General features: G+C 33.6%; 1 protein-coding gene across 11 annotated transcripts in view; it reads right to left on the bottom strand.

Annotated features, from left to right (window-relative positions):
* Positions 1-399: 399 nt before the first annotated feature.
* Positions 400-24,607, bottom strand: part of IKZF2 (IKAROS family zinc finger 2) — a 197,510-nt gene continuing 173,302 nt past the window's right edge. For 7 of the 11 annotated variants that reach the window (XM_074191447.1, XM_074191454.1, XM_074191446.1 and 4 more), the window contains 2 exons: positions 20,454-20,597; positions 400-14,217 (listed from right to left, as the gene is read on the bottom strand). In XM_074191447.1, coding sequence (XP_074047548.1) covers positions 13,493-14,217; positions 20,454-20,597 — 869 coding nt within the window. In that variant the 3' untranslated portion in view covers positions 400-13,492. The remainder of the gene's footprint in view (positions 14,218-20,453; positions 20,598-24,607) is intronic. The other 4 variants (XM_074191449.1, XM_074191450.1, XM_074191448.1 and 1 more) reach the window with 1 other exon arrangement.

The raw sequence follows: 24,607 nt of genomic DNA, 5'->3' as shown, positions 1-24,607 counted from the left end.
CAATACCCTAAAAGAAAAAGTGTAATGGACATAGAACAAGTGAACAACATCATCAAACAAGAAAAAACTTCTCTTCAAAGAAATTATTTTGAGAAAATGTAATCCAGAAACTGTCATGTATGCAATGCATAATCATCGGATGTCTTATCTTATTGAAATTTTAAAAAATTATTATGTTTTTTCATGATTTCATATATGTAATTAATAGCATATTGCTTACTTTATCAGTGAATGGGGGAAGGACTGGAGGGAGAGAACTTGGAACTCAAAATTTAAAAATAACCTTATTTTTAAAAATAAATAATAAATCTTGGAAAATTTGATATTCAAATTTCACAAAACCAAACAAGTATAAATACATTTAAATAATTAAACTTTCAAAAATATTTTTATTTTATTTTATTTTTATTTTATCCTTTATATATAAATACACACATATAAACACATATGTAGGCTAGAAGAACGATGTCAGGTCTATCTTTGCTTTACCTTCCCCCATCATCACCCTGGATTGACTAAAAGCTACCACTGCTGAGGAATCACCAGCTAGTAACTGCTTGGTGGGGAGAAATTATTTATCAGCTGCCTCTTTTCTGAATGCCATCTTCAATAATGGGCATGGATGAATACAGCTTTTATTTCAGACTAATCCTCTCTGACCCTCCATTGCTACCAAGTAGCAACTCAACACAGGTTAGCACACTAGATTTTTTTTAATCTAATGCACTTATTTAATATCAAAGAAAGGACAGACAGAAAACTTGAGGGGGAAGAGAAACATGAATATCTACTCAGCACAATTCACTGGCAGTTCAGTAGCCAATACTGCTTTTATCATCAAGGGCAGAGAACAGCTAGTCCCTACTTGAACCCCAAGGAGAGGCAGCTACCAGTTGGTTTCCTATGTAGCTTAGAAGACTCACAGGGTGATGTAGAGGGGAAAAGAGTCTTTGAGGAAGGAAAGTCTTATGAAGTAGGTTTGTTCAGGCTGAATCTCCCTTGGAAACATCAGGGAAGTTGGTTGCCTTCATAGTGTCTGTGATTGAAAACACTGAGAGGAAACAATCTAAGAAATCAATGCTTCCTTGACATGTTCCTTCCAAAACTGGAAGCCCTTCTTGCACACTTCAACTCTGCTTCTAATTCTCTTGCCTTTTACTTTCTTCATCCTAGAAGTCTCCATGAACTATCCCAGTTCCACCCTCACAAATCTTCCCAGAATGTCTGTGCCAAAGCAGCAATTAAATCAGCATCATCTGTGACAATCTACTTTGGGAATTTTCTATTACAAAGTTTAATTCCCCACTATGTTTTACTTGACCACTTGTTTATTATTTCTGAGTTTGCCTTCAAATCATTTGAAATGCCCAGCTTAATAAAAAGTAGTCCATTTACAAAGTAAATCTAAGCTTCCCAAATCCCATCATAGAACTCAAAGATAGACACGTGACTTTGGAGATATCTCATAGAACAGATGATCCATAGAATTGAGCCTATCCATTAGTGCAAGCAATTAAGAATTAATTGTATTGTTATAGTGGGAAGGGGTATGATTGAACTAGGAGTATGAAATTATGGCCTAGTAGCAGCTTTCTCATTGACATAGTGTGGACTAATTGAGTCAATTCTGAAACTTTTCCTTCATCAATATAAAGATACAATACTGAGTCACTCCATATTTTCCAGGAATCTTGGTAGGCGAATTATATGGATCTGAGAATGGTCGTATGTATCTGAAAAGTAATCTGTACAGAAGAGATAATTCTATTTTGTTCATCTAATATGATTACCTAAATGTGATGATACAGTGAGATGGGAGAAAGCTGGAAAAGGACAAAATGTACACTTGTTTGTGTGTGTGTTTGTGTGTGTGTTTGTGTGTGTGTGTGTGTGTGTGTGTGTGTGTGTGTGTGTGTGTGTGTAGGGAGAGGTAAGGGAGAGAGAGAGAGGGAGAGAGAGAGAGAGAGATAGTAAACTGGGAGAATTTGGGGAAATTTGAAAAAGGATAGAGCTAATAGGAAAGGAAACTAGATAGGTCTGGGAGGGAAGTATGAGAGGGAAAAGAGTTCAATGTCCTTTCCAATAGTCCTAAGGCTAGGACCTGTATCACTTTTTTATTTGTATTTGCAGCATCTAGCACAGTATGTGAGACCTAGAAGATGCTTAATAAATTCTTGCTGATTGGTAATGAACCAGAATCCAGATGCCAAGATCCTTCACTATTGTCCTTCATTACTGAATTTCAATGTAAGATGGATTGTATCATCCCTAGCTGATAAGAGTTTTTATCTCTCTGGTGTAGACTAAATAACTGAAAGGGATTTTCCTCCTTTATCCCATCTCCTTTTGATAACAGTGGAAAAGATCTTTCATGTAGAATTATCTCTGCTCTTCAGTCACTTTTACTAACATAGACTAAAAACTATCATTAAACTATTTTAAAAACACAACTTTCATTACCATCTCTAATCAGAAAGACTGAAGAGGACCCAATCTCTATCAACCATTATGTGTATATATATTCTATTTTCTCTTACTCCTGATACTTTCAATAGTTGAATAATTCAGGTGTTTATGACACCTCTCAAATCCTCACCTCTAACTTTTCTCCTTTCTCTTCTAGAACTTTGCTAGGATCTCACCAAAAGATCATTATTCTACTATTTTGATCCTTTGTCCCCTGAGTGAAGAAGATCTAGATAATTTCCATTGACATTCCCCTTCTCCCATTATCCATAGGCATCCCACCAAAAACCTTTACCTCTTTCTCTCCATACCTTTGGTTCTCACTGGAACATCAGGAAATGCTCATCCTCTGTAGATGCTCCCATCGTGAATCTTGATTTCCCTTATTTTGTTAAGAGTTGCATATTTCATAATGATGTGACAGTCTATGCTAGCTAGCATGAATCACATCTTCTGCTCCATGGAATTTCAGGACTCTCATCTGACAAACTGTCATTTAGAACCAGGAGACCACAATCAAGATAAATTTCAGGACCACTTGCATCCAAGACAGGAAGGAAAAAAACCAAGATAAATGGACACCTTACTCATGCTATTTCAAATTTTCCAGCGGATTGACCGTGTTATACAAGTTATTTGATTTTTAAAATATATTAACCACATTTCTTTCTCCTTTCTTTTATCTTCTTTTTTGAGCATTACACAATTTTACTTCCATGGAAGAATTTGAAGATCAGAGATGAGGGGAAATAATTCAGTGCTACTTGTAATTAGCTCAGATTAAACTTTTGTGTGGTTAAATGGCATATGGACACAATTCAACAAAGAGAAATATTCACTATAATAGTGTATCTGTCTTACATGACATACAAGAGAATTGCATATAAATTCTAAAATACGCAGTCACAAACTAGTGTCAATATGGTAATTAAAATGATTCTTCAAATTATAGCCATTTCAATTCTTTGTGTTATATAACACTGCCACTACAGAGATGTTTTTTATATATTTCAAATGATTCTCTCAAAATGTTTAAGTATCATGAATAATTTGAAATTTTAAAAATGTTTTGCTGAAGATACATAGGTCCTCGTATTCTATAAGAAAGAATTCAATGGGACAATCATTTTTAGGTCAATTAACTCATTTCTTACTTTTAAGTTCATTAAGAAAAGTTAGTTTTTTAAAAAGATATTCAACAAAAAGACAAGTTCATTTGAATTTTTCCATTTCCTCCCTTACCCCACCTCCTTTTGATAACACTGGAAAAGATCTTTCATGTAGAATTTTAGATCTATCTCTGCTCTTCAGTCAATTTTACTAACATAGACTAAAAACTATCACTAAACTATTTAAAAAACACAACTTCAATTACCATCTCTAATCAGGAAGATTGAAGGTGACCCAATCTCTATCGATCATTGTGTGTATTTCCTATTTTCTCTTATTCTTAGTAGAATATGGTCTTTTTAAAGTTAAAATATTGATACTGTGATCACCAGTAATGTTTCTATATACCTGTCTCTGAAAGAATCCTTTATTGACCTTTCAAATGATTTGAGACTGTGGGGATTGGGGCTGGTTGAATCTTTTGGGTTATGATAAATGTGTAAATTGGGCTGGGAGAGGGAAGAAAGGGCCTAGAGAGGTACAGTGAATGTAGCTTTTATCCTGAACATCACTCCAACTATGACTTTTCTTTTTCATTTCCCCCAAGTAGCCCTTGGGTTCTTGAAGGTAGACACATCCAGGACCTAGTCTTATTCATAACAGTCACTAAAAATGCTGAATATTTTTAAAATATGCCTACATAACTATAGAAAAGTAAAAGAAATGTTAGATCGTTAGGTTTTTGCAAAGTGAAGACTTAAAATGATAGCAGTTAATGATTTTAGACAGGCAGCATGCTTTAGTAGAATGGGCCTGTTCTTCAAATCAGAGGTCCTGAGTTAGTGATGGGAACTCGAGCAGGTCATAACATTCATGGCCCTTATACTGATCTTAGAGATTTAGAAGAGGAATGGGTGCAGAAGGTAATATCCTAAATTATCAGTGATTATATGTTTTAAATCCTTAACTAGAAGAATTAGTCACATAAACTTGGAACATCTCATCAACATCAATATTTGAAAATATGCATCTTTTTTATTATTCAAGAAGTTATCATCTTGAACATTGACATAATAACTAATGAACTAATCATTCTTTTTGGTTAATGCCTTTTTCTTGTGTTTTCTTCTCTTTGTATGTATACATACGTGTAAATATACCCATGCTCACATCTATATACACACACACATATATTTGCTCAGAGTAACTTTCACAGCTGTTGGGTATCTGAGGCCATATTTGGACTCTGGGTTTTCTGACACCAGGCCCATAGGATCATCTTACTTCCTTTAAGCACAGAAAAGTGCTTTCTAAATCTTAAAGTGCTTTGCAAACATGAGGTATTATTGTCATCAAGTTATCAAGTTGCATGAGATTTCTGGGCTGCATAATAAGGGCAGACAAAATATTGTGAACATTTAATAATCTCAGATACTTCTACACATGTCATGAAAAAAAACACATACACTCATGTTAATGACAGGATCCTATTTGATCCATTCTAAACAAGCCTATCACCATCAAATATTTCAAAATTGTTTTGGATGGAAGAAGGTATGAATATCATTTTCACCGAAGGATTTTTTTTATAAAAAGGCCTTTTTATGTCAGAAGTTTATTTTTATTGGTAAAATATTAAATAATATACAGAATTAAAAACTGCACTTACACTTCTGAAAAGAAATAAATCTTGGACAAATTATATGCTTGTTCCTGAGATTCCCTAAATTTATTCCAGTAGCTGTGCACTCAGACAGTACAAACCTTTATAATATAATCCTTTTCACAAAGTATTACAAAGTTTCTGCAGATTCTTTAGTTTTATACACACACAGACACTCACACATGCATATACAGCACTCATACACATTTACAGTATATACATACATGTAGAAACCATGTATGCATGTGTATCAAAGGAAAGAAAAACACAAATCCCACATTTCAGTCTGCAGTGACAAAACCATTTAGTAGAGGTCTTCAACTGGATAAAAAACAGGATGATTTGTGACATGGCTGCAAAGGCGGTATCTGAACTTACATAGTAAACCTCATCTTTGGAGGTAAATACTTAAGCCTTAAGCAAAATATCCAAACTGAAGAAGCCTGGCATACAAGATCTGAGATATGTATTTTTATATATATCCATATCTATCTCTCCATATATACATATATGTCTGTGTCTATGGTTTGCACAGACATAGACATATATATATATAATATATATAAAAAAAGAATAGGCTTTTCTTTTTTCCAAATTAGTTTGAAAAAATGAGGTTTACTGGTTTGAACTATTTTTTGCTTCTAAAACTCAAAATATCCTAAAAATTTGTCAAGCAATTAGTCTGTAACAATAGTCTAATTACCTTTGGTATTGTTAAAAGAAAATATAAATCTAAAATGGCCAAGATACATGGCTACTGTACAAATGTAGTAAACTGCCTTTAAAAGAAATGCCACAGAAATTTTTTTTCTTTTAGCTAACCATGTATTTACACAATAGCAGTTTTCTACAGGGAAACAGGTATAATACACACAAACACACACACACACACACACACACACACACACACACACACACAAACAAACACACAAACAGACCAAAAAAAAACCCAACACAAAAAAACACAACCCCCCCGAACACTACATATAAATATGTATGATATGTAAAATAATCCTCACCTAAATTTATGAGAATGAGATTGCTCCAAATAAATTTTTCTGTACTCTCAGAGACGATATGTATATATTTTTTAAAAACTGTGTTAAGTGCTTTTCTTTACATTTAAAAAAGATGTTTTAAAAAGAAAAAAAAGCATTCCTTAATTTGTAACATTGGACAAGAGTCAAAGTATGAGAATAACTTTTAGATTTTAAAATATCAACTTTCAGGCCCATTTATTCATCTAAAGTACCACTGATTCAAATGGAAAATTTAGTTTGAATAAATATACTATGAAATTAGGGCAGTCTTTCACACTTCATTTCTATAGCCTTTTCTCTATCAGGTGCTTTCTCTTAAGTTTTTGCTTTTTTTTGTTCTTTAAAATACTGTGACTTGAAGGTGTTGTTGTTTACTAAGGAAAGAGTAGGTCAAAAAAGGGGTAAAGATCGACTCCATTTTTTAAGACTTCTTGAGAAGTATTGCACTTAAACAGAAGTAAAATAAAAGAATTTGTGAACTGAATAGCATAGCAATCATTCTGAATTTGCAAATGGCATGTTCTGAGTCCAACTATGAAAAACAAAGGTGAGGTCTAGGGAAATTCCCAACCTGGAATACCAATAACAATATTTTCTTAAAGCATTTTTTTCTTCCAACAGAAAAAGTTAAAGACTTTTCATTTTACAATTTTTAAATCTTTCTAAACATCTTCATGAAAAGTTTCCAGTGTCTTATAAAACAATTTATATTTCAGGTAGGGAGGAGGAAAAATACAACCAGCCAGTAAAAACCAACAAAAAAAGGCAAGCATACCATAGGTACAATTACATAATTTATGGAGTTATATTTTCAGGTACCCTATTTGTGAAAGTGAAAGTGTTACAAAGACTATGTACCTTTATAGTTTTCATTAAATTTACTATTTTTCTTTTTTTTCCTTTTTAATATAAAACTACACTTGAGTACAAAAATATGTAAACAGACTATACAGCCAATGAACAAAAGGGAAAAAAAAACACAGAAGTGGAAAAATTGAAAAAAAAAATAGGTAGTCTAGTCTTCAAACGGAGGTAAAGAGACAGAAATAGGGTGAGATTTTACATAATTTAACACCGAGACGATAAAGAGTACTTTGCTACATGAAACAGGAAGTGGATAAATTCAAGATCCGAGAGTGCTTGACAGTTATTTAAGTTGTTGATCACAGTTTCAGAATTTGAGCTACTACAAAACAAAACAACAACAAAACCCAAGTCCTTCCCTCGTTACAGTGTGTTCAGAAAAACGACAACAAGCAAACAACAAAAAAACAAACATCCATTTCCAGTAAGTAATGTCAAATCCTGGTAAGTGCATAGTAGGGGATTCAGTGACCTCTACCCCCATTCAAGAAGCTTTTCTTACTGTGTGTCACTTGAGGTAATCCGAAGGGCCCAATTCCCTGCAAGCTGGCTTATTGTACCTACATGAAGTCATATCTGTACGTTGTGGTGCTTAGCAGAGGGCCTCTCCATTTTATATTTTATTCACGATAAAAAGAAAACCATAGAAAAACTAGTCATCCTTGTAACCACTCTTCGTATGGGATAAAGATTAATTCACAAATTTATACAGAGAACACACATATACAGTGTTGTATGGGGAAAGTGCCCATAAATAGAATTGTGAATATGTTCCCAGGCAGAAAGTGCATGTGATTACCACAAACTTACAGTACTGCAAGAGAAGACTAAATGGGCAGAAAGAGAGTTTTTCTTAAATACCATATGGAAATGTCAATTTTAAATTTCTGTAGGATAATAAAATTTTTAAGATAATTTTATTTTGGCCTAACATTCTATGATGCGGAGGAACACTAGCATATCACAGCTTCTTGGTCATATTTTGTTAGCTTCTTGGAACCAGCAGCTCATTTTTAAAAAGCTGTCATATACAAACAAACCTACAGCAGATAAATATATAACCATGCTATATCACCCACTGCCCTTGTATTTTGGGGAATAATAATGTGATCTGACTGCTCTGTTTAGTTTTGTTCAAGGACTGTGTATTACCTGACTTTTTCAGACTATTCTACTGAAGATCAGTTAGGAGATATGAGGATTCATGACTAGAATACTAGCCAATTTCTGAGAGTACCAACAACAATACTGCATTTTATTTCAATAAAGAATTAAACTAATAAAACCTTATTATGATACATAACTCATTCTTCCTAAAAAAAAAAAGCACACAGCATAATATTTCACAGCTAAGTTTTTTCTCCACCTCAAATCTCATCTGCACAATCTAGTAGGTAGTAGTGGTCATTCTGAAATACCATCAAATTTCATAAGAGATATTGAAAAATGTTTTAAAAAGTTATTTTCCTTAGACAGTTGAACAATAAGTCTGCATTTGTAAGCAATATGTTACCGTAGCAGTTTTGTCCTATTTTTACAAGGCTTCTGAAATATATGGTGCTCAATTTTTAAGAGATTTTTAAAATATATATTATATATTAAAGCTGTCTAGACCGATAATTAGATAACTGACTTTCTAAATGTATTTTGAAAGGCACAAATATAATTAAATTTTAGAAATATTTAATACATTAAATTTCAGTATCTTAAGATTCCAGTTACTATAGATTTCAGGGTTTAAAAAACCAAAAATGCTCAAATCTCTATTGAAACTATTAGAAAAGGTATTCAAAAAACAACAACAAAAAAAACCTAACAATTTTTAAATTCAAATCTTTTCTTTGGGGTATCTGTTAGAGAGTTTCTATTTTAGGATCAGCCTTATTCACACAATTCTCATGAAAAACATATAAAAGTAGAGAATTCAGAGCAGTGTAACCCACATGAAAAAAATTAGCTATCATTTTCACAAATGCTACTCATTCTTTTATCCAGAGTAAATAATGTTTAGTTTTTGAAAATATTTTAAATCCTTCTTATAGTAATAATATTTTGGTGGTAATAACTGCTAGACGTTTTTGCTTGTTTGTTTTGGTACTTTTTTTTTTTTGCTAAACACTCCAGGGAGTGATTAAGAGGTGATATGAATTAAATCACACCAAAATGATTTAAAAGTATTACATTTTCTGGTATAAATTTTAGTATAAATTTCTGGTATAAATTCTGTTTTTTAACTGTAAACAGCAAAAGACATTGTATGACTTTCTGAAATAATTACCTGAAATATTAATACTCTGGGTGAAAGTTGATCAAATTTACTAATGAATTCTTCGGTTTTCCACATACCAAAAGGAAAATATGGATCCTCCTTTCTTTCCTTTTTTGTGGACTCTCCTTAGGAGGTCAAACTTATTTAAATATCTGGATATGAGTAATAAGTTAGCCTTATAGTAGATTCTTTCTATAAGACATTGACTGGAATACCTGAACAATTACTACTGATTCTAAAGAGGAGTTTGTGAAAGTTTTATGTGCCAAGAGAAGCTCCTTCAATGTTTCTTCTCACAATCTAACGAATTAAAAAGAGGAAAAAAATTAAACATCTCAGGAACCAGCTACAATGTTGGGGCTTTTTATTTTCCAAGCATTTTTTCCCAACACTGATAACTGCATTTTCATATCAAAAGTTTCTTTTAATCTCTTATCAAAGTCTATTTCCCTCATCTATATCTAAAAAAATCCAGTGACTGTGACTCATGCTCACTAACTGCTCTTATGTAGGAGGGGCACTCCCTTACTTTGCAGCTGGGTAAAGAGCCTATTCAAAATAAATCCCATTTTCTCCTTCAAGAAAACTCTCAACAATTAATTTTAAATAAAACAAAATCTCTCTGAATTAGCCTGCTGATGACTTTCACATTTGACAGTCCAATTATAATTTTCTTTTTAGAATCATCACCAGTCAGCATAAAGGAAGAATGCAACAAGGGTAGAGGGTGCAAAGGTAGGTAGCTGCCTTGGTGCAACTTGGAGATATGATCTACATCAATTGATGATTGAGATTTTTAATATTACTTTTTATAAATGCCCATTTCAATGCCAAAAACCCTAATAAAGATGGCATGGATTTATTGTTCTAAGACAAATCTCATATAGTACAATGAAGACTCAAAGTCTTGCTTAAACAGTAACACACAAGGGGTGTCATTTTCAAACTTTACCTTGGGCGCAATCAAATTTTGCTTTGTCCTGATTCTGGCACATTATTTCCCTTCTTAAACAAGAACTGGAATCAAAAGAATATAAATCAATTTTTATAACTGTCTGAATTTTTGCCAAAAAAAAGTACAGAAAATTGCCCATAATTGTCTCTGTGATATACAGTTTCAGTGAAATAAGCTGTATGTAAACAATGTAAATAATAAAATTTCCTACCTGATTATTTGTCACTTCTATATTTAATCATTTTATCTTTCCCATTTTTCTTCATAGAAAATGTCATAATTAAACGGAACCGTTCAGAGACTTTTCCTATAATACTACTTCTACCTACAAAATTTGCAATGACCCTGTCTCTATTTGCAACTGTCCCTACTTAAGCTAACACCACCTTTCATTCTGTAGATCTCAATCCATTTAGGCTAAGGATAAAAGTATATGTGCCTGCAGCAGATATATTCTCAAGAACATAGACTAGGCGTGGTAAAGTAGAGCATGAGTGATTGGGAGGGTTTATATATAATTCTTTGGGGTCATATGTTTATTGTCAAAACTTATATTCATGGGTGACCCAATGAACTAAGAGAAAAAAAGCAGAAAAATTCACAAGTGGTGTCAGCAGAAATTCCCAAATAACTTAAGTTCTCAACATACTGATTGTTGTCCAAAGTGCTTCTTTAAATGCAAATGACCACCACCATAAACACACCTTATCCCAGAACAATACTGTTGACTATTAGTCACTTATCTTTTCCAGAAATGTGAAATTAAAAGAAAAAAAGAAAAATGAAATCAGGAAGAACTGGGAAAAAACAAGTAATAAATATTTAAAAGATTTTTTTTTCCCTTTTGTAGCTCACTGTCCTAGATCTTATAGTAAGATAAAACTGGTGTTTACAATGTACCATGAAACAAAGAAGAACAGATACTGCTGATATTTTATGCGTTTTTCTTTCCAATGCTTTTAAGGAAACTTTTGGATTAAAAAATAAGTGGTCATTGCTAAAATATAAATTTTGTCAAGGTCTGGGAGAGGAGGGAGGAAGGCAGATGAGAAAGGAGTGGAGAGTTGTAACCAGTTCTCCCTAATCCTATGTAACTCCATCTTTATAAGCACTAAGGAGTTATCTGAATAAGAAGTAGAAGGTAAAATGGAAAACTGAGTTAAGTAATACAGACCATTTTTTATGACTGAGTTCTATTCATGTTCAGGTTTCTCTATTCTTGATCATTCTCACATTGTACTATAAAAAGAAACCCATTGTGCTGAATTATATCTGATGCAATTCTACAGTACTCATCAACTTCTACTTAATAGTATTTTATATCAAAAATAGCCATCAGGTATAATCTGACCACCATCTATCCCATCCTTTCTAAACACAGGTTATTGCATTCTATCTGCCAAGTATGTCCTATAAAAACAAAGAAACAAACAAACAAAAGCATTAATCACTATACCACTCAGCGGTTCCCTTCTAATGCTGTTGAACTGTGTTGAATAAAATTAGCACCCTCATAAATACAAAGAACATCTAGCTATGCAAAACATCGATCTGTAGTAAGCACAGATGGGAGGAGAAAGTATGATGTTAAAGCCTTATAGTTCATATCCCCTAAGATCTAAGCAACAGAGGAAATAGTTGTTGAAAGGGATTAGTAAATAGGAAGCAAGTGATTTTGGCCTAGAGATCATCTGACTAATAATTCTGTCTCTATCCTGGGTCAAAGAAAGTATGAAAATGGACTTTATTATTATGTTTTTAATCAGCAGTTCAACCAAAATATTGTAAAGCGATTTGCATTTCCTCAACTTAAATGTGGTAAATATTAACACTGGAAAAAATTTCCAGAATAAATAGCCATGGGTATCAGCACTAGATATATGGGGTTTTTTGTTTTGTTTTTGATTGCTTTTTTTTAATAACCACATTCAGGTCAAAATGACCATTGCCCTTTGGAGTTCTATAGAATAGAAAGAGACAGTAGGCAAAGACTTAAAAGACTTGACTATGAAACAGAATACTGGGTAGTTGCAGATTCAACAAATTTATAAACTATCAGAAAAGAGGTTTCTAGTGTTCTCCTGACCATCAGTCTTAATATTGTATGATTCTGACTGATTTAACACTGTTGTTGATAAAATGACAATTGAATGCACACCTTTTAGAAAAACCAAGCATATTTTACTACCAGGATATAGCTTGTAACTAAAAAAAAAAAAACCCAAAACATTTTTTTTCAAAGAGAAGCAGAACCCCTCCAGAAAACTACTGCCTCGTAGCCACTCCTAAGCTGTATTACTCTGAAAACCAGGTAAAAATGTTAATCACAAAACATGTTAAAAGTAAGGCTGTCAGGGTGTCTACAAAATACCAGTCCCCAAAACTATGGAAAAACAGCAAGTCTATAAAGGTGCTTCTTTAGTTTAGAAAAATAAGATAGCAGGACTTCAAAAGTACTGTAGGTGGTCCTAACCACTTAATAATATGAAACTGCTAAGTGGTACAATGTTCCATAGATTGTATTAGAAATTCCAGAAAGGGAAGTAAACACAGAACCCATGACCATAGCTCATCCTAGGAAGTATCATTGAAAAGAACATTGTGTTTGATTTATGATCAAAGATCTTTACAGAAAAACAATTTAAATTTTGAAAACATTTGTTTAGAGAGTAAAAATTCCTTATACTCTTTTTTTTACTATTGTTATGAGAGTCTTACTATGAAAACTCTCCCCTTTCCTATACAAGATTGCCATCCTGAAAATGAATGGCAAATCAGCCTCTTTTAGTTGAACCTAATGTGAGCTGAGTGATCTTTCAAAGCATGATATATAACTTACAGCCAACCATCGTAAAAGTGAACTGCCCTCCAATTCCCACAAAATAAGCCAAGTGACCCCCCCCAAAGGCAATTAGCCCCATCCCTTCCCTCCCTCTTTTCCTTCCTAATAGGTAGAGCAAATGAGACTGGGTCCATAAAATAAGAATTATTGACTGTAATAATTTTTCTTTTTCTTTTTTTTTAAAAAGGGTAAGTTAATGTCTGAGGAAGTGGGATTGTAAGTGCAGTATTTCTTCATGTGCAGTTCTTTACTTCATAAGGGTCCCCTTTGGAAAGAAAAAGGCCTAGTGGAATGTGTGCTCCCCTCGTACAATGTGTGATGAGAACTCATAACGGTCCTGGCTTCGGTAGCCACAGATGTTGCATTCTAATGGGTCCCGATAGCCATGACAACCCATGTGAATGGTGTACATGACATGGTCTAGGAATAGGACTCTGCAGTGCTCACACTTGAAGGCTCTAATCTGTTCTCCCTCTCCATTAAAGACCTTGTAGATGTCCTTCAGAGAGCCCTTAGAAGCCTTTGTGGCATCCAAAGCCTTGACATCCTCCTTCATGTAAGTTGGGCTTTGCTTCCTCTTGGGATTTAAGGCAGGGTTTCCTTGGTAGGACTGGCGATCATCGTGGCTGCTTTCTGAGTCAGTAGAATCCAGGCAGCTATGGCTGGGAGAGGCCTCTCGTTCCTGGGGTCGACTCTTTGGTCTGATTAGAGAAATGGGGCCATCCATGTTGTTCTCATGACTATCAGAGGTTTCCCTGCTAACGGGCCTTTCTATCCTATTCGGATGATAGACCTGAGTATAAGCTGAGCTGATGACCGGGGCAACCTCTGCAATCGTGTTTGGTGTGTGCTGCATCAGAGGGTGAAGTGCTTCAGCTCCAAGGTAGGTGATTGCATTATTGATGGCTTGGTCCATCATATGAGACTGCATCAGTTCAGCCTCTTTCTCATATGTTAAGTTCATATCAAAGTGAATATCTGGGTAGCCAAATCTCATGAGCTTCTCTCCTAAATGAAACAAAAGCAAAAACAAAATTTTAAAAATATATTCTTTTAAATTATTGAAAGGCAGAAAATTTGGGAGGCTAGGTGGTACAGTGGATAAAGCACTGGCCCTGGAGTCAGGAGTACCTGGGTTCAAATCCAGTCTCAGACACTTAATAATTACCTAGCTGTGTGGCCTTGGGCAACTCACTTAACCCCATTTGCCTTGCAAAAAAAAAAAAAGAAAGAAAGGCAGCAAATTCAACACAACTCTCTAATTTCATAAAATATTTTGTTTTCTATTTTTCAATTAACTCTTCAGAAATGAACAACTTCTAATGTAACAATGCAATTAACCCAAAAGTGTAACTAATCATAAAAATTTCAATATTTGTGCTTAGAATAATATTCCTTTTAAGGATGCATTTTACACTGATGTTGATAGCAATAATCAAAATGACAGAAGTCCTAGCATTATTACATCATTTTCAGTATTCAGTATTTGTTATTTAATGTTTTTAAAAATCAGATTATATTAATAAAAATTTAAATTTAATATGCATTGTGAGGAAATATTCAAGCAAATCTGTGAAAATTAAGGTAATCACAAAAGGTAAAAATCAAGGCTTCAATAAAGTACTAAAATGAAGTTGATCTTCATGAATTAAAATGAAGAAGGAACAGGTTAATAAATGGGAAATAATCACTACTATCACAACAGAATCTTCCTTTTGTAGAACTCAGAATTAGATTAAACCGTTACATATAAGTACATGCCTGCTGGTCATTTGTACTTCCTGCACATTTCTAAAGTAGGAGTAAGGATTGTATCACTATAGTGACAGACATAATTTAATAACATTATTTAACATAAATTTATGTAATATTTTAACAAATTATTTATTTAATAAATTCAATAATTTTTAAAAATATTCAATAATATATTTAAAGTTCTTCCCCATTCTCTCAGTAATCATAGGACCCTGTTTGTGTTCTGAGGATTCTCCATAAGTACATGCCCTAGAAATTATGGAACAGCTCAGAAACGTTTTTTAAAGATGTGCTGCTGGGTTCAATTTCTTTACTTTCTGACTCTTTAATATGTACTGAACTTAATACTTGACTGATCAACTTATTGCACTTCCTATGTTGCTGGTAGTTGATCCAGTAGAGAAGAGTGCTTGGACCTGGAGTCAGGAAGACCTGAGTCAAAAGTGGTCTCAGAAGCTTACAAGCTATGTGATCCTGGGAAAGTCACCTAACCTCAGTTTTCTCATCTGTAAAATCATAGTGCTTTGTATTGTTAACAGTTTAGCAAATGTTTCTTGAATGAAGAAATAGATATTTCTGAAATATCTATTCAGAAATGGATTGAAGTTCATTTGTAGTTCAATGCCTTAGAGATAAGTATAATAGGGATCAATATACATTATAAATAAATAAGGAAAATCACCTAGGTAAATAGGCTCTCCATAGACGGAAGTTTCACCTGATTCTACTGCTTTTTTCTCCTTTCAAGCAAGATGGTTATGGCTTAAGGGCTAGCCTAGGGTATATCAGTACAGAGAACTCAGATACTTCCATGGTAAAGAGGAGAGGATGAAGCACTTGTAAGGGCCTGGTTGCTCTTTTTGTTGTCAAAGATAAACTTCCCAGGGTCCATTCCCAGCTTCCCTGATACTGTAACAAATCTGTGAAGAAAAAGGACTTCTTGGTCCCATTCTTGCTGTAACTGTGTTAGGATAGTTGTTTCTATGGAAAGGATATATTTGAATAAGGGACTCCCTAAAGAACTTTACTAATGTTGTTATCAAAAAATAAAAAAGTGGTCTATTAAATGAGAATAAAATTATATTTTAATTAACAACTCAGATAAAGACATACTAAAATTTCTGTATTGATTTAAAAAATTATTATTTTGTATACTTTGCTTTGCCATGTTATTCAGAACCATAAATGTGATGGGGGTATATTTAAGTATACTATAAATTTATTTTTCATATTTGAAAAATCTTTGTAGTTTATATATATATATGTCAAAATATAAATGTATGTATGCATATATATATATGTGGCTTTACATATATATCTATATAAGTATATAGATGGTTATATATTATACACATATTTGTACAACTGTATATGTGGACCAGAAATGTTTTATAAAATGCAAAAGAACATCTATGTTTACCTTGAAGAATAATTTTTCTCTCTCAAGCATCACTAGTTTTTAACAGTTCATTTTATCTATTAAAAATTCAACCAGATCGAAGGCTATAATGTAGATTCTTTAGAGTTTTGATGTCCATAAAACGCAGAACCACTGGATAGGTATTGCAGACATATTTGCACTTTTTCTAATATGTATGACTTTCTAAATGTCAGTGTATTATTTTGCCATACTTACAGGAATTTTAGTCCAGAAAACTATATACTGGAATGCCTACAAGAGCATTCTTCCCAAGAATGCTAATATAAATTAATCCCTTCCCCCCCCCCCACTCCTAAGGATTAGGAGTAAGGATTAAAAGTAAAGAAAATAAAGAAAAAAATTACCAAATTACAGCATGATTTCCAACTAATGCTATCTCAGTTTCAAAGGCTTCAAGAAATCCAAGGTAATCAATTCATTTTACATATGTCTCTATATGGAGTTAAGAAGCCAGAGGACAAAGAAGAAATATTTAGTCTCTCTAAGGAATACCATTTCAGGTATAAATAAATATAAGAAAATCAAAAAAGTTCTTTTAGAAATTCAATAATTATTATTCGTGAAGTACATAGTAACAAAAAGGAACCTATTTCTTTTACTGCTTTCTTAGGAAATTATTGGTACTATGTTCTCTCCAAGGCTCTGAAAGCACTGAAATAAGGTCATGAAGAAGTGTAACCAACAAATCAAAAACCAGAAAGGAAAGTAAAATATTGAAGCAGTTGCTGGTAAACAGGCATAGCTATCCATGTGGTTACAACTTGGAACTTTTTTTCACATCTTCCTTTTTCCCTCTGACTTCAAGAGAAAGGAAGAGTATGATGGGTTAAGAACTCTTTTACATTATGAATATTTTCTTTTTTTTCTTACTTTAAAATGAAAAACTTCAGAAAATCTGAAATTTTATTTTAGGGTCAAGACAGCAAAGGAGAAACATTAGTTAAATTCTATTTTAAAGTGGGTTGGGAAGAAAAAAATACTGGAAGGTGGGGTAATCGCTATGGAAAGGGTTGAAGACCAATATGTTTGAAGACCAGAAGAAAGGAAATGACAAACCTGGAATAAGCAGTCTGCAAGGAGGTTACAAAAAGGAAGAAGCCACTAACTCCCACAAATCCTTACTTCCATTACTAGGATTTTCCATTTTCCTTAATATCTTCTTCTACTGTTCATTCCTGCCTTTATACAAGCCACCAGAATCCTGGAAGTCAGGGAAATATAGCTCCTAGTCTCTGGGTGGTGAGAATGGCTAAACTAGAATTATCCACTTTAGCCAAAATACACTTCCAGCAGCCTTCTAACACATGACCTGCCACCTCCAATCTTTCTGCCTTTGCAAAGGAAGCCTCAAGTGCCTGAAAAGACAGTATTACCTTTACCTTAGAATTCAGTTTGCCTCAAAGTGCAGTTCAGAAGGCACTTCTTTCCTGATTTTCCCATAGTTGGTATTCTCTCTCTCTCTCTCTCTCTCTCTCTCTCTCTCTCTCTCTCTCTCTCTCTCTCTCTCTCTCTCTCACACACACACACACACACACACACACACAAACACACAAAGACACAACTACTCTTTACTATCCTACATCTAATAGGTTCTGCCACAAAAATAGAAATGTAAACTACCTGAGGGCAAGGACTATTTGGGGACTTTTTCATTTCTAGGGAGGTAGAAATACGAAAAGAACTGGCCTAACAATTCATTTCACTTCATCAGAACTCAATAATTGATGGATGAATCAATGAATGTGAATATATTTACAGATTTTCAAATTAGAATTCTGAATGAATTTTTCCACATAGAGAGTACTAAGTATAGTCTATTTTAAAGATCTAGATTCACTTCTCAGAAGTACCTGCTATTAGTTGTATGATTAGCAGCACATCATTTGTCTAGAGTCTCAGTTTCCTTGACTATAAGTAGAGATATCAATTCTATTACTCATAAGATAATTGCTAGCATCAAATTAAAAAGGATTATAAATATATTGTCACAGTACAAGCTACATAAATGTCAGCTAATACTAAGAGAAAAAATTGTTCTATATGGTGACTAAGTTATAGATTATTGCACAATACTGACTTTTTTCATAATAATGAATTTAGATAAAGTCAAAGAACCTTTAGGAAGACTGGCATGGGCAATTTATAATACTTCCAGGGAAAAATGTGTACCAAGTTCCTAACCAGAGACTACGAAATTAGTTTTCTGCAGCAAGATCATTTTATTCACTGAGGAATACAAAGGTGAACATTGAGGAATACAAAGGTAAACAATGTGAACCAAGCAAATGTCTGAGACAGAGATCTAACTAAATATAAGGGAGCTAGTTAATATAGAAAGAAATAGTAACTTGATGAGAGTTATCCAAAGTACACTGTTGAAGCAATCTTGGTTTCTTTCATAGCATGGATGAGTTTATTTTTTTCAAGGAAGTTCATAACCTCTCTTGGATGAATAACTATTCTTGGAATATCAGCATATAATCCATGATCTCAATAGTACTTCAATTCATATTGATCTTTTTCCTAAGAATACTTGGTATTTTTCATATATGGCTGCCCCATGACACTGCTTGTGTAATTTAATTGTGGTATTGTTTAACTTTTCACATGTGAATATCTTGTTTCTCAAACTAAAGATTTTTGAGGGAAGGTATGTAATGCTGTTGTTCTCTAAACTCAGGTAATATTCAAATAGTATTATAATTATAGTAAGCATTAATTATTTGTTAAATGAATTTTGTGACTGAAGTACCAAGCATTTTGGTACTTCAATTCAAGTCCAAAGTAGAACTTCCATTATACCATTTCTTTGTATTTCTAAATCTGTGTTTATTTCTAGATAACATTCTCCATTAAATGGGAATAAATATAAAATCTAGTCTTCGAACTTGGGAGAAATTTGACTCAGAAATCTAATAATTTCATCATATATTCAATATATATCATATATAGATGTCATATGTCAAGTCTAGCTATTTAGTTAAAGCTACAAATATAGATATAAAATAAATATAAACCTTGCTGTACCTCTACAGACTTTTTATAATGATCTTAGTCAATATTCTCCATTCTCCCCCTGGCATTCCCCTTTGTATTATTTTACAATGTAGTAAACTGGATTCTTCAATATACAAAAAGGAAGAAATCTGCAGAAATCCAAAAAACTGAAGGAATTTGGCTTTCCAAATAGGAGTTACCTGATAAGAACTTTAGTCTCCAGTTGTTTCAAGAGACTATGTTAGAATATCTTGCATATAGATTCAGAGTTCAAAATATTAATGTGGATTTTGAATAGTTAAAACAAGATACAGTTTTAGGGACTATAAAATTCTTTAAAGAACTCCATTAAATTTAGATTGAGCTGACTAGGGAAGGAAAAAAAGTATAGGTTTCTCCTTTTTTTCAACACTAATATAATCAGAGAAAAGGTGATGTGATAGTAGTTGGTGCTATGCTTCATTATTGATTCACCATTAGAGTATATGTAAGTCAAAAGATTTAATGGCAATAATTTGTATATATAAGAAACATTTCATACGTAAATTTTGTCTGTGTATGACATGTATAAGTATGACATACCTTGATTATATATTAATGCATTAGATTTCAGAAGCAGTCTTCTCCAAGTTTTAAGATGAGATCTTACATTTGTTCTGCACTTAATTTAAAAGATTTCAAAACAAAATCTTTAAAAAGCATAAGGGTTGAAACCAGAATTTCAAAGGACATGCAATTGTCATATACTATCTTTCCATGGTACAGGTACAGAAAATATTTGGTTTCTTCCTTCAAGATTTTTTTATATATACTACTTAACATTTTATTATCCTGGGTCACTGCTCAAATGCCATTTTATTTGAGAGAAATTTATTATTTTAGTCCTACCTTTAGATATTTCATACTACTCATATTTCTCATTTTGAGAGGTTATTTCTGTAATGGATTTGAATCTACTCAAAACTGAAAAATTGATAGCGTATACTTGTACATTGAGATTAATTTGTTATTTCTAAAAATTACTATTGTAAAAAATATTTGACAAGCTTACCCACAAACTTCTGTGGGGTGGAGCTTTTACGTTTTCCCATATTCCCTGTTAGCTTCTCTATGACAGCAGGTCTCTCAAAAGGCACCAGAGAAATATTGTTGTCCATCACAGGCTCTTGTTCCTTACAATCTTCCAAAGGAGGTACTACATAAAACCAAAAAATTACATATTAATCTTTCTACATATAAAAAAGATAAGAGAACTGTGAAAAATGCCTAGAAAGATGTGATTGCTGAAAGAGGCTCCCAAACAAGTAGAAAGAAGTCACGTTGTTCATTAAGGTAGACATTAATAAATGCATTTGGTTTCCCATGTTTCAACATACACCAAAGGCAATTTTTATTTAGCAATCTCATTTGGAATAGTGGTAAAAATTGTTACCTTCACCTTACCCCTCAATTTATTCCTCTGAAAATGCTTTTATAAAGACACTGATTAAAATTAATATTACTTTAAAATACTACATTATTTTCAAAGTTGGGGGTTAATTTTTTTTAGGATTTTGCAAGGCAAATGGGGTTAAGTTCCTTTCCCAAGACCACACAGTTAGATAATTATTAAGTGTCTGAGGCTGGATTTGAACTTGGGTACTCCTGACTTCAGGGCCGGTGCTCCTATCCACTGTGCCACCCAGCTGCCCCTGTTTAATTTTTTAAAACAATTTATATCAGCTGATTCAACTTTGCAGTGATGTGAAATGGAAAGAGAATTTTCCTACCCTAGAGCCTGAATCTGTAGGGTCTTTCCCCTGCTATCAGTGAATAAGAGCCTCTAGAAAGCAGTCTTCATGAAAAAAGCTCTAATTCTACATGTTCCCAAGTTTCATAAATCATAGCTACTTTATTATTGTGTCTTATATCCAAGAAAGCTCTTCAACAGTCTAAAATAATATGTCTTAAAATGGAGCATCGGTTTACTGAACTACTGCTCTAATTCTTGTAGCCAAAATTCCCTGCTGACTCCCCTTCATCCCATTCTCCTCCAGTTCACCCTCTTCTTCCACAACCACTGTGGTCTAGGACTCTCATCTGAAGCATACAGATGTTTGTTGGCACAATACCATGCAAAGAAAGTGTCTATAGAAAGCACTGCTTTTGACTGTCAGCACTGTCAGAGAACTTAACTGAAGGGGAAGATGAATGTTTGGAACAGTCCGGATCAACTTCTCACAGAAAATTCTCAAAATAAAGTGTCCAAAAGTCTAGTCCCCTCTACCCCAGGCTTTCCGCTTGCTCTTGTGCCAGCCCTATTTGGAAAACCATGCGCGTTGTGCTTCAGGATTCAGCCTGCACTGTAAAATGATTTACTCCACTGCTTTCATTTGTACAGGATGCTCCCACTGAGAAACACAATGGCTCTTCACTTGCAAGGGGATCCAGCTGGCACCAGCAAAAATGAAGTGGGAAAGCAAGAGAGCGAGAGACTAAAGTTGAGAAAATTCACTGCACGATGCAGGTGACCTATTTAATAGCTAATGCAAACTGCTAAATTTGCCAAAATCAAAAGTGGAATTGAGGAAAGACTTAAATGTGGGGCAGGTTCAAGGGAATCCAGAATCATTTTATCTGAGTTGGACTAATCTAGTATGCACTCTGATCAAATGACTTAAAGAACATTTGTTGCTACTATGCACTTTACAGAAGGCCATGAAGAACAAGGGAATTTGCAAAGTAGACACTAAACTGAAAAAAAAGGTTGCGATGAAATTAGAAACAAAGCAACATTCAGGTGGCTACTTCCCAAATGCAGTATAGTTTATGAACCAATTTTTCCTATAAATTTTAGTTTCTAATGAAGTCCTCAGATAGAAGAGAGAGAAAACCAACAAAAGTCCATTTTTTTCAAAAGAAGCAAAAATGATTTTTGAGGCTTGATTAAATTAATTGATTTTGGAATGAACAATGTAAAAATGGATAGTTTTGCTACAATTCTTACCTTGAGATTTTTTATAAAATGAAACTGGGGGGAGGTAGATGAGGGGGACAGGACTGAACACACCATATTCATCCACTAAGTTTAAACAGCTTAGCTTCATTGAAACTCATATGAACTGAATAGATTGCATTATAGCTTAATTTTCACTCAAAACCTTGCTATTTTAACTTTAATCCTATTTCTACCATATCAATAAACTCACCATAACTAATGATTTGATGACTGAGTCATTATGTACACTATTAAGAAAGGTCAGTATAAATTCTTTAATTTAGCTGATCAGTTGTTTTTTCTTTTTCAGAGAATTCAACATGCCTCATCAGAATATCCAAGGATGCACATTTCATGAAATACAAATTCATATCTAAAAACACTCGAGAATTCTGCTCTTCCTGTAAAGAAGCTTGCTTATAACCTGTTTCTAAATCACCTAGAATAAATAGGCAAGGGTCTTAATGTCACTGGTGAGGAGAATGAATGACAAAATAATTCCTTCTTTCATTATGTGGTTTTGGGTGAAAGGTAGTGTTGAAGACGTTGGTCTGGACCAATGATTACATCAGTGTAGGAAATTCCCTGTGAAGAAACTTTTCTCACTAATACAGATGGACAACTCTGTAAGTTACTGCCTGTGGAAATGAGTCTGAGTGACTTAGACGTGGGGTTTAACTCTTAGACTGAACCTTTACTTATCTATTATGCCATGCTCCTTTGGCCCTATTATTACTATGAGAATACTGAGAATACCTGAAAAGAAAGGCTTATGTCATGACCTTTCATTCAATACTAGGCAGAGTTTACCCTAAGCAATTCAATACAAACTTCAAACATAGAAACACTCTGAATTTCATTTCTTTAAAATGTCATGTTAGAAATAAGCATGAATCACTAATCCATCTTATCCATCCATCTCTTTTCATCCATCCATTCATCTATCTCTTAATTTTATCTGTTAGATGCTCAGTTTCTTAATCATCAGATTTATTAGTCTAACTAATCCTCATTAGTCTCAATGTCCCTCTGTTTAATATGACTTTTTTTAAATAAGACAGCTTAGTGTAGTAGATATAGTACAGTGATATATATGAAATCAGCATAACCTGAGTTCAAATCTGACCTCAAGCACTTACTGTGTGAATTTGATGCCTATTTGTTTTTCTTTGTGAACTGGAAATACTTATAACACTTAACTCACAGGATTGTTGTAATGGTTAAATAAGATATTTAAATAGAGCTTTTGTTCTTATTGTTGTTGCTGCTGACTATCTTCTTCTCTTGAATATTTTTCCTCACTGGGTTTGATGACACTGCTTTCAGTTTTTTTTCTTTTTTCTGGATCATCATCCAAGTCACACACCTCCCTAGGGGTACATGCCAAAGTTTTACATTTGAACCCTCTTCCCTTCTGACCCTACACTCTCCGGTTGATTTTAGTAGATTTAATTATTATGTCTAAGGAGAGAAGACCCACACATACACTATCTATTTATATTTTCAGCCCAATGTTTCTTCTTAATCTCACACTACCAACTACCTATAGAACATTTCAAACTAGATGACTTGATGATATCACAAATCAATGTGTCTAAAAACAGAGTTAATCCTGTGCTCCCCTCTCCAACTGAAAACTCTCATATCCCCTTTGACTCTTTATTCAATCTGGTCCTACATGATCCCAACAGTTGTCAAATATTCCCAATTTTACCTCTCCAGTGTCTATTTAATTCAAATCTCTGTGCACCCACACAGACTATCTCTTTTACAGGACCTCTTCACCTATTTCTGAGATTGCAATTGCTTCCAAATAGATCTCCCTGATTCCCTCCAGACAACTACTGAAATGCTGTCTCCAGTGTACATCTGCCATCCTCCCCTTTCTCAATAAATTGTAGTGCTCCCTACTTACTGCAAGCAAAAATATGCCTTCTCTGTTCAGTTTTGAAAACCCTTCATAATCTGACTTCCACCTATCTTTCTAACATCTACAATTTACAGTCTTGACAAACTGGAGAAACTTCCTGCTTCTCACATTTATACTCTTTTCATTAGATCATCAATTCTTCTCATCTGGAATGGACTCTCTCCTTCCTTCTTATCACAGAATTCCTAAATTCCTTCTAGATGCAGTGTAAGCACCAACACCTTTCTTGATGATCCTCCCCTGAGTATCCTCAAATTAAATTATTTTCAACCACCTTGTATTTATTTTCTATTTATCT

This window comes from Macrotis lagotis, chromosome 6 (genome assembly GCF_037893015.1).
Source record: "Macrotis lagotis isolate mMagLag1 chromosome 6, bilby.v1.9.chrom.fasta, whole genome shotgun sequence".
NCBI lineage: Eukaryota > Metazoa > Chordata > Mammalia > Peramelemorphia > Peramelidae > Macrotis > Macrotis lagotis.
The sequence above is the reverse complement of the archived record's forward strand: the minus strand, read 5'-3'. Positions and strand labels throughout refer to the sequence as shown.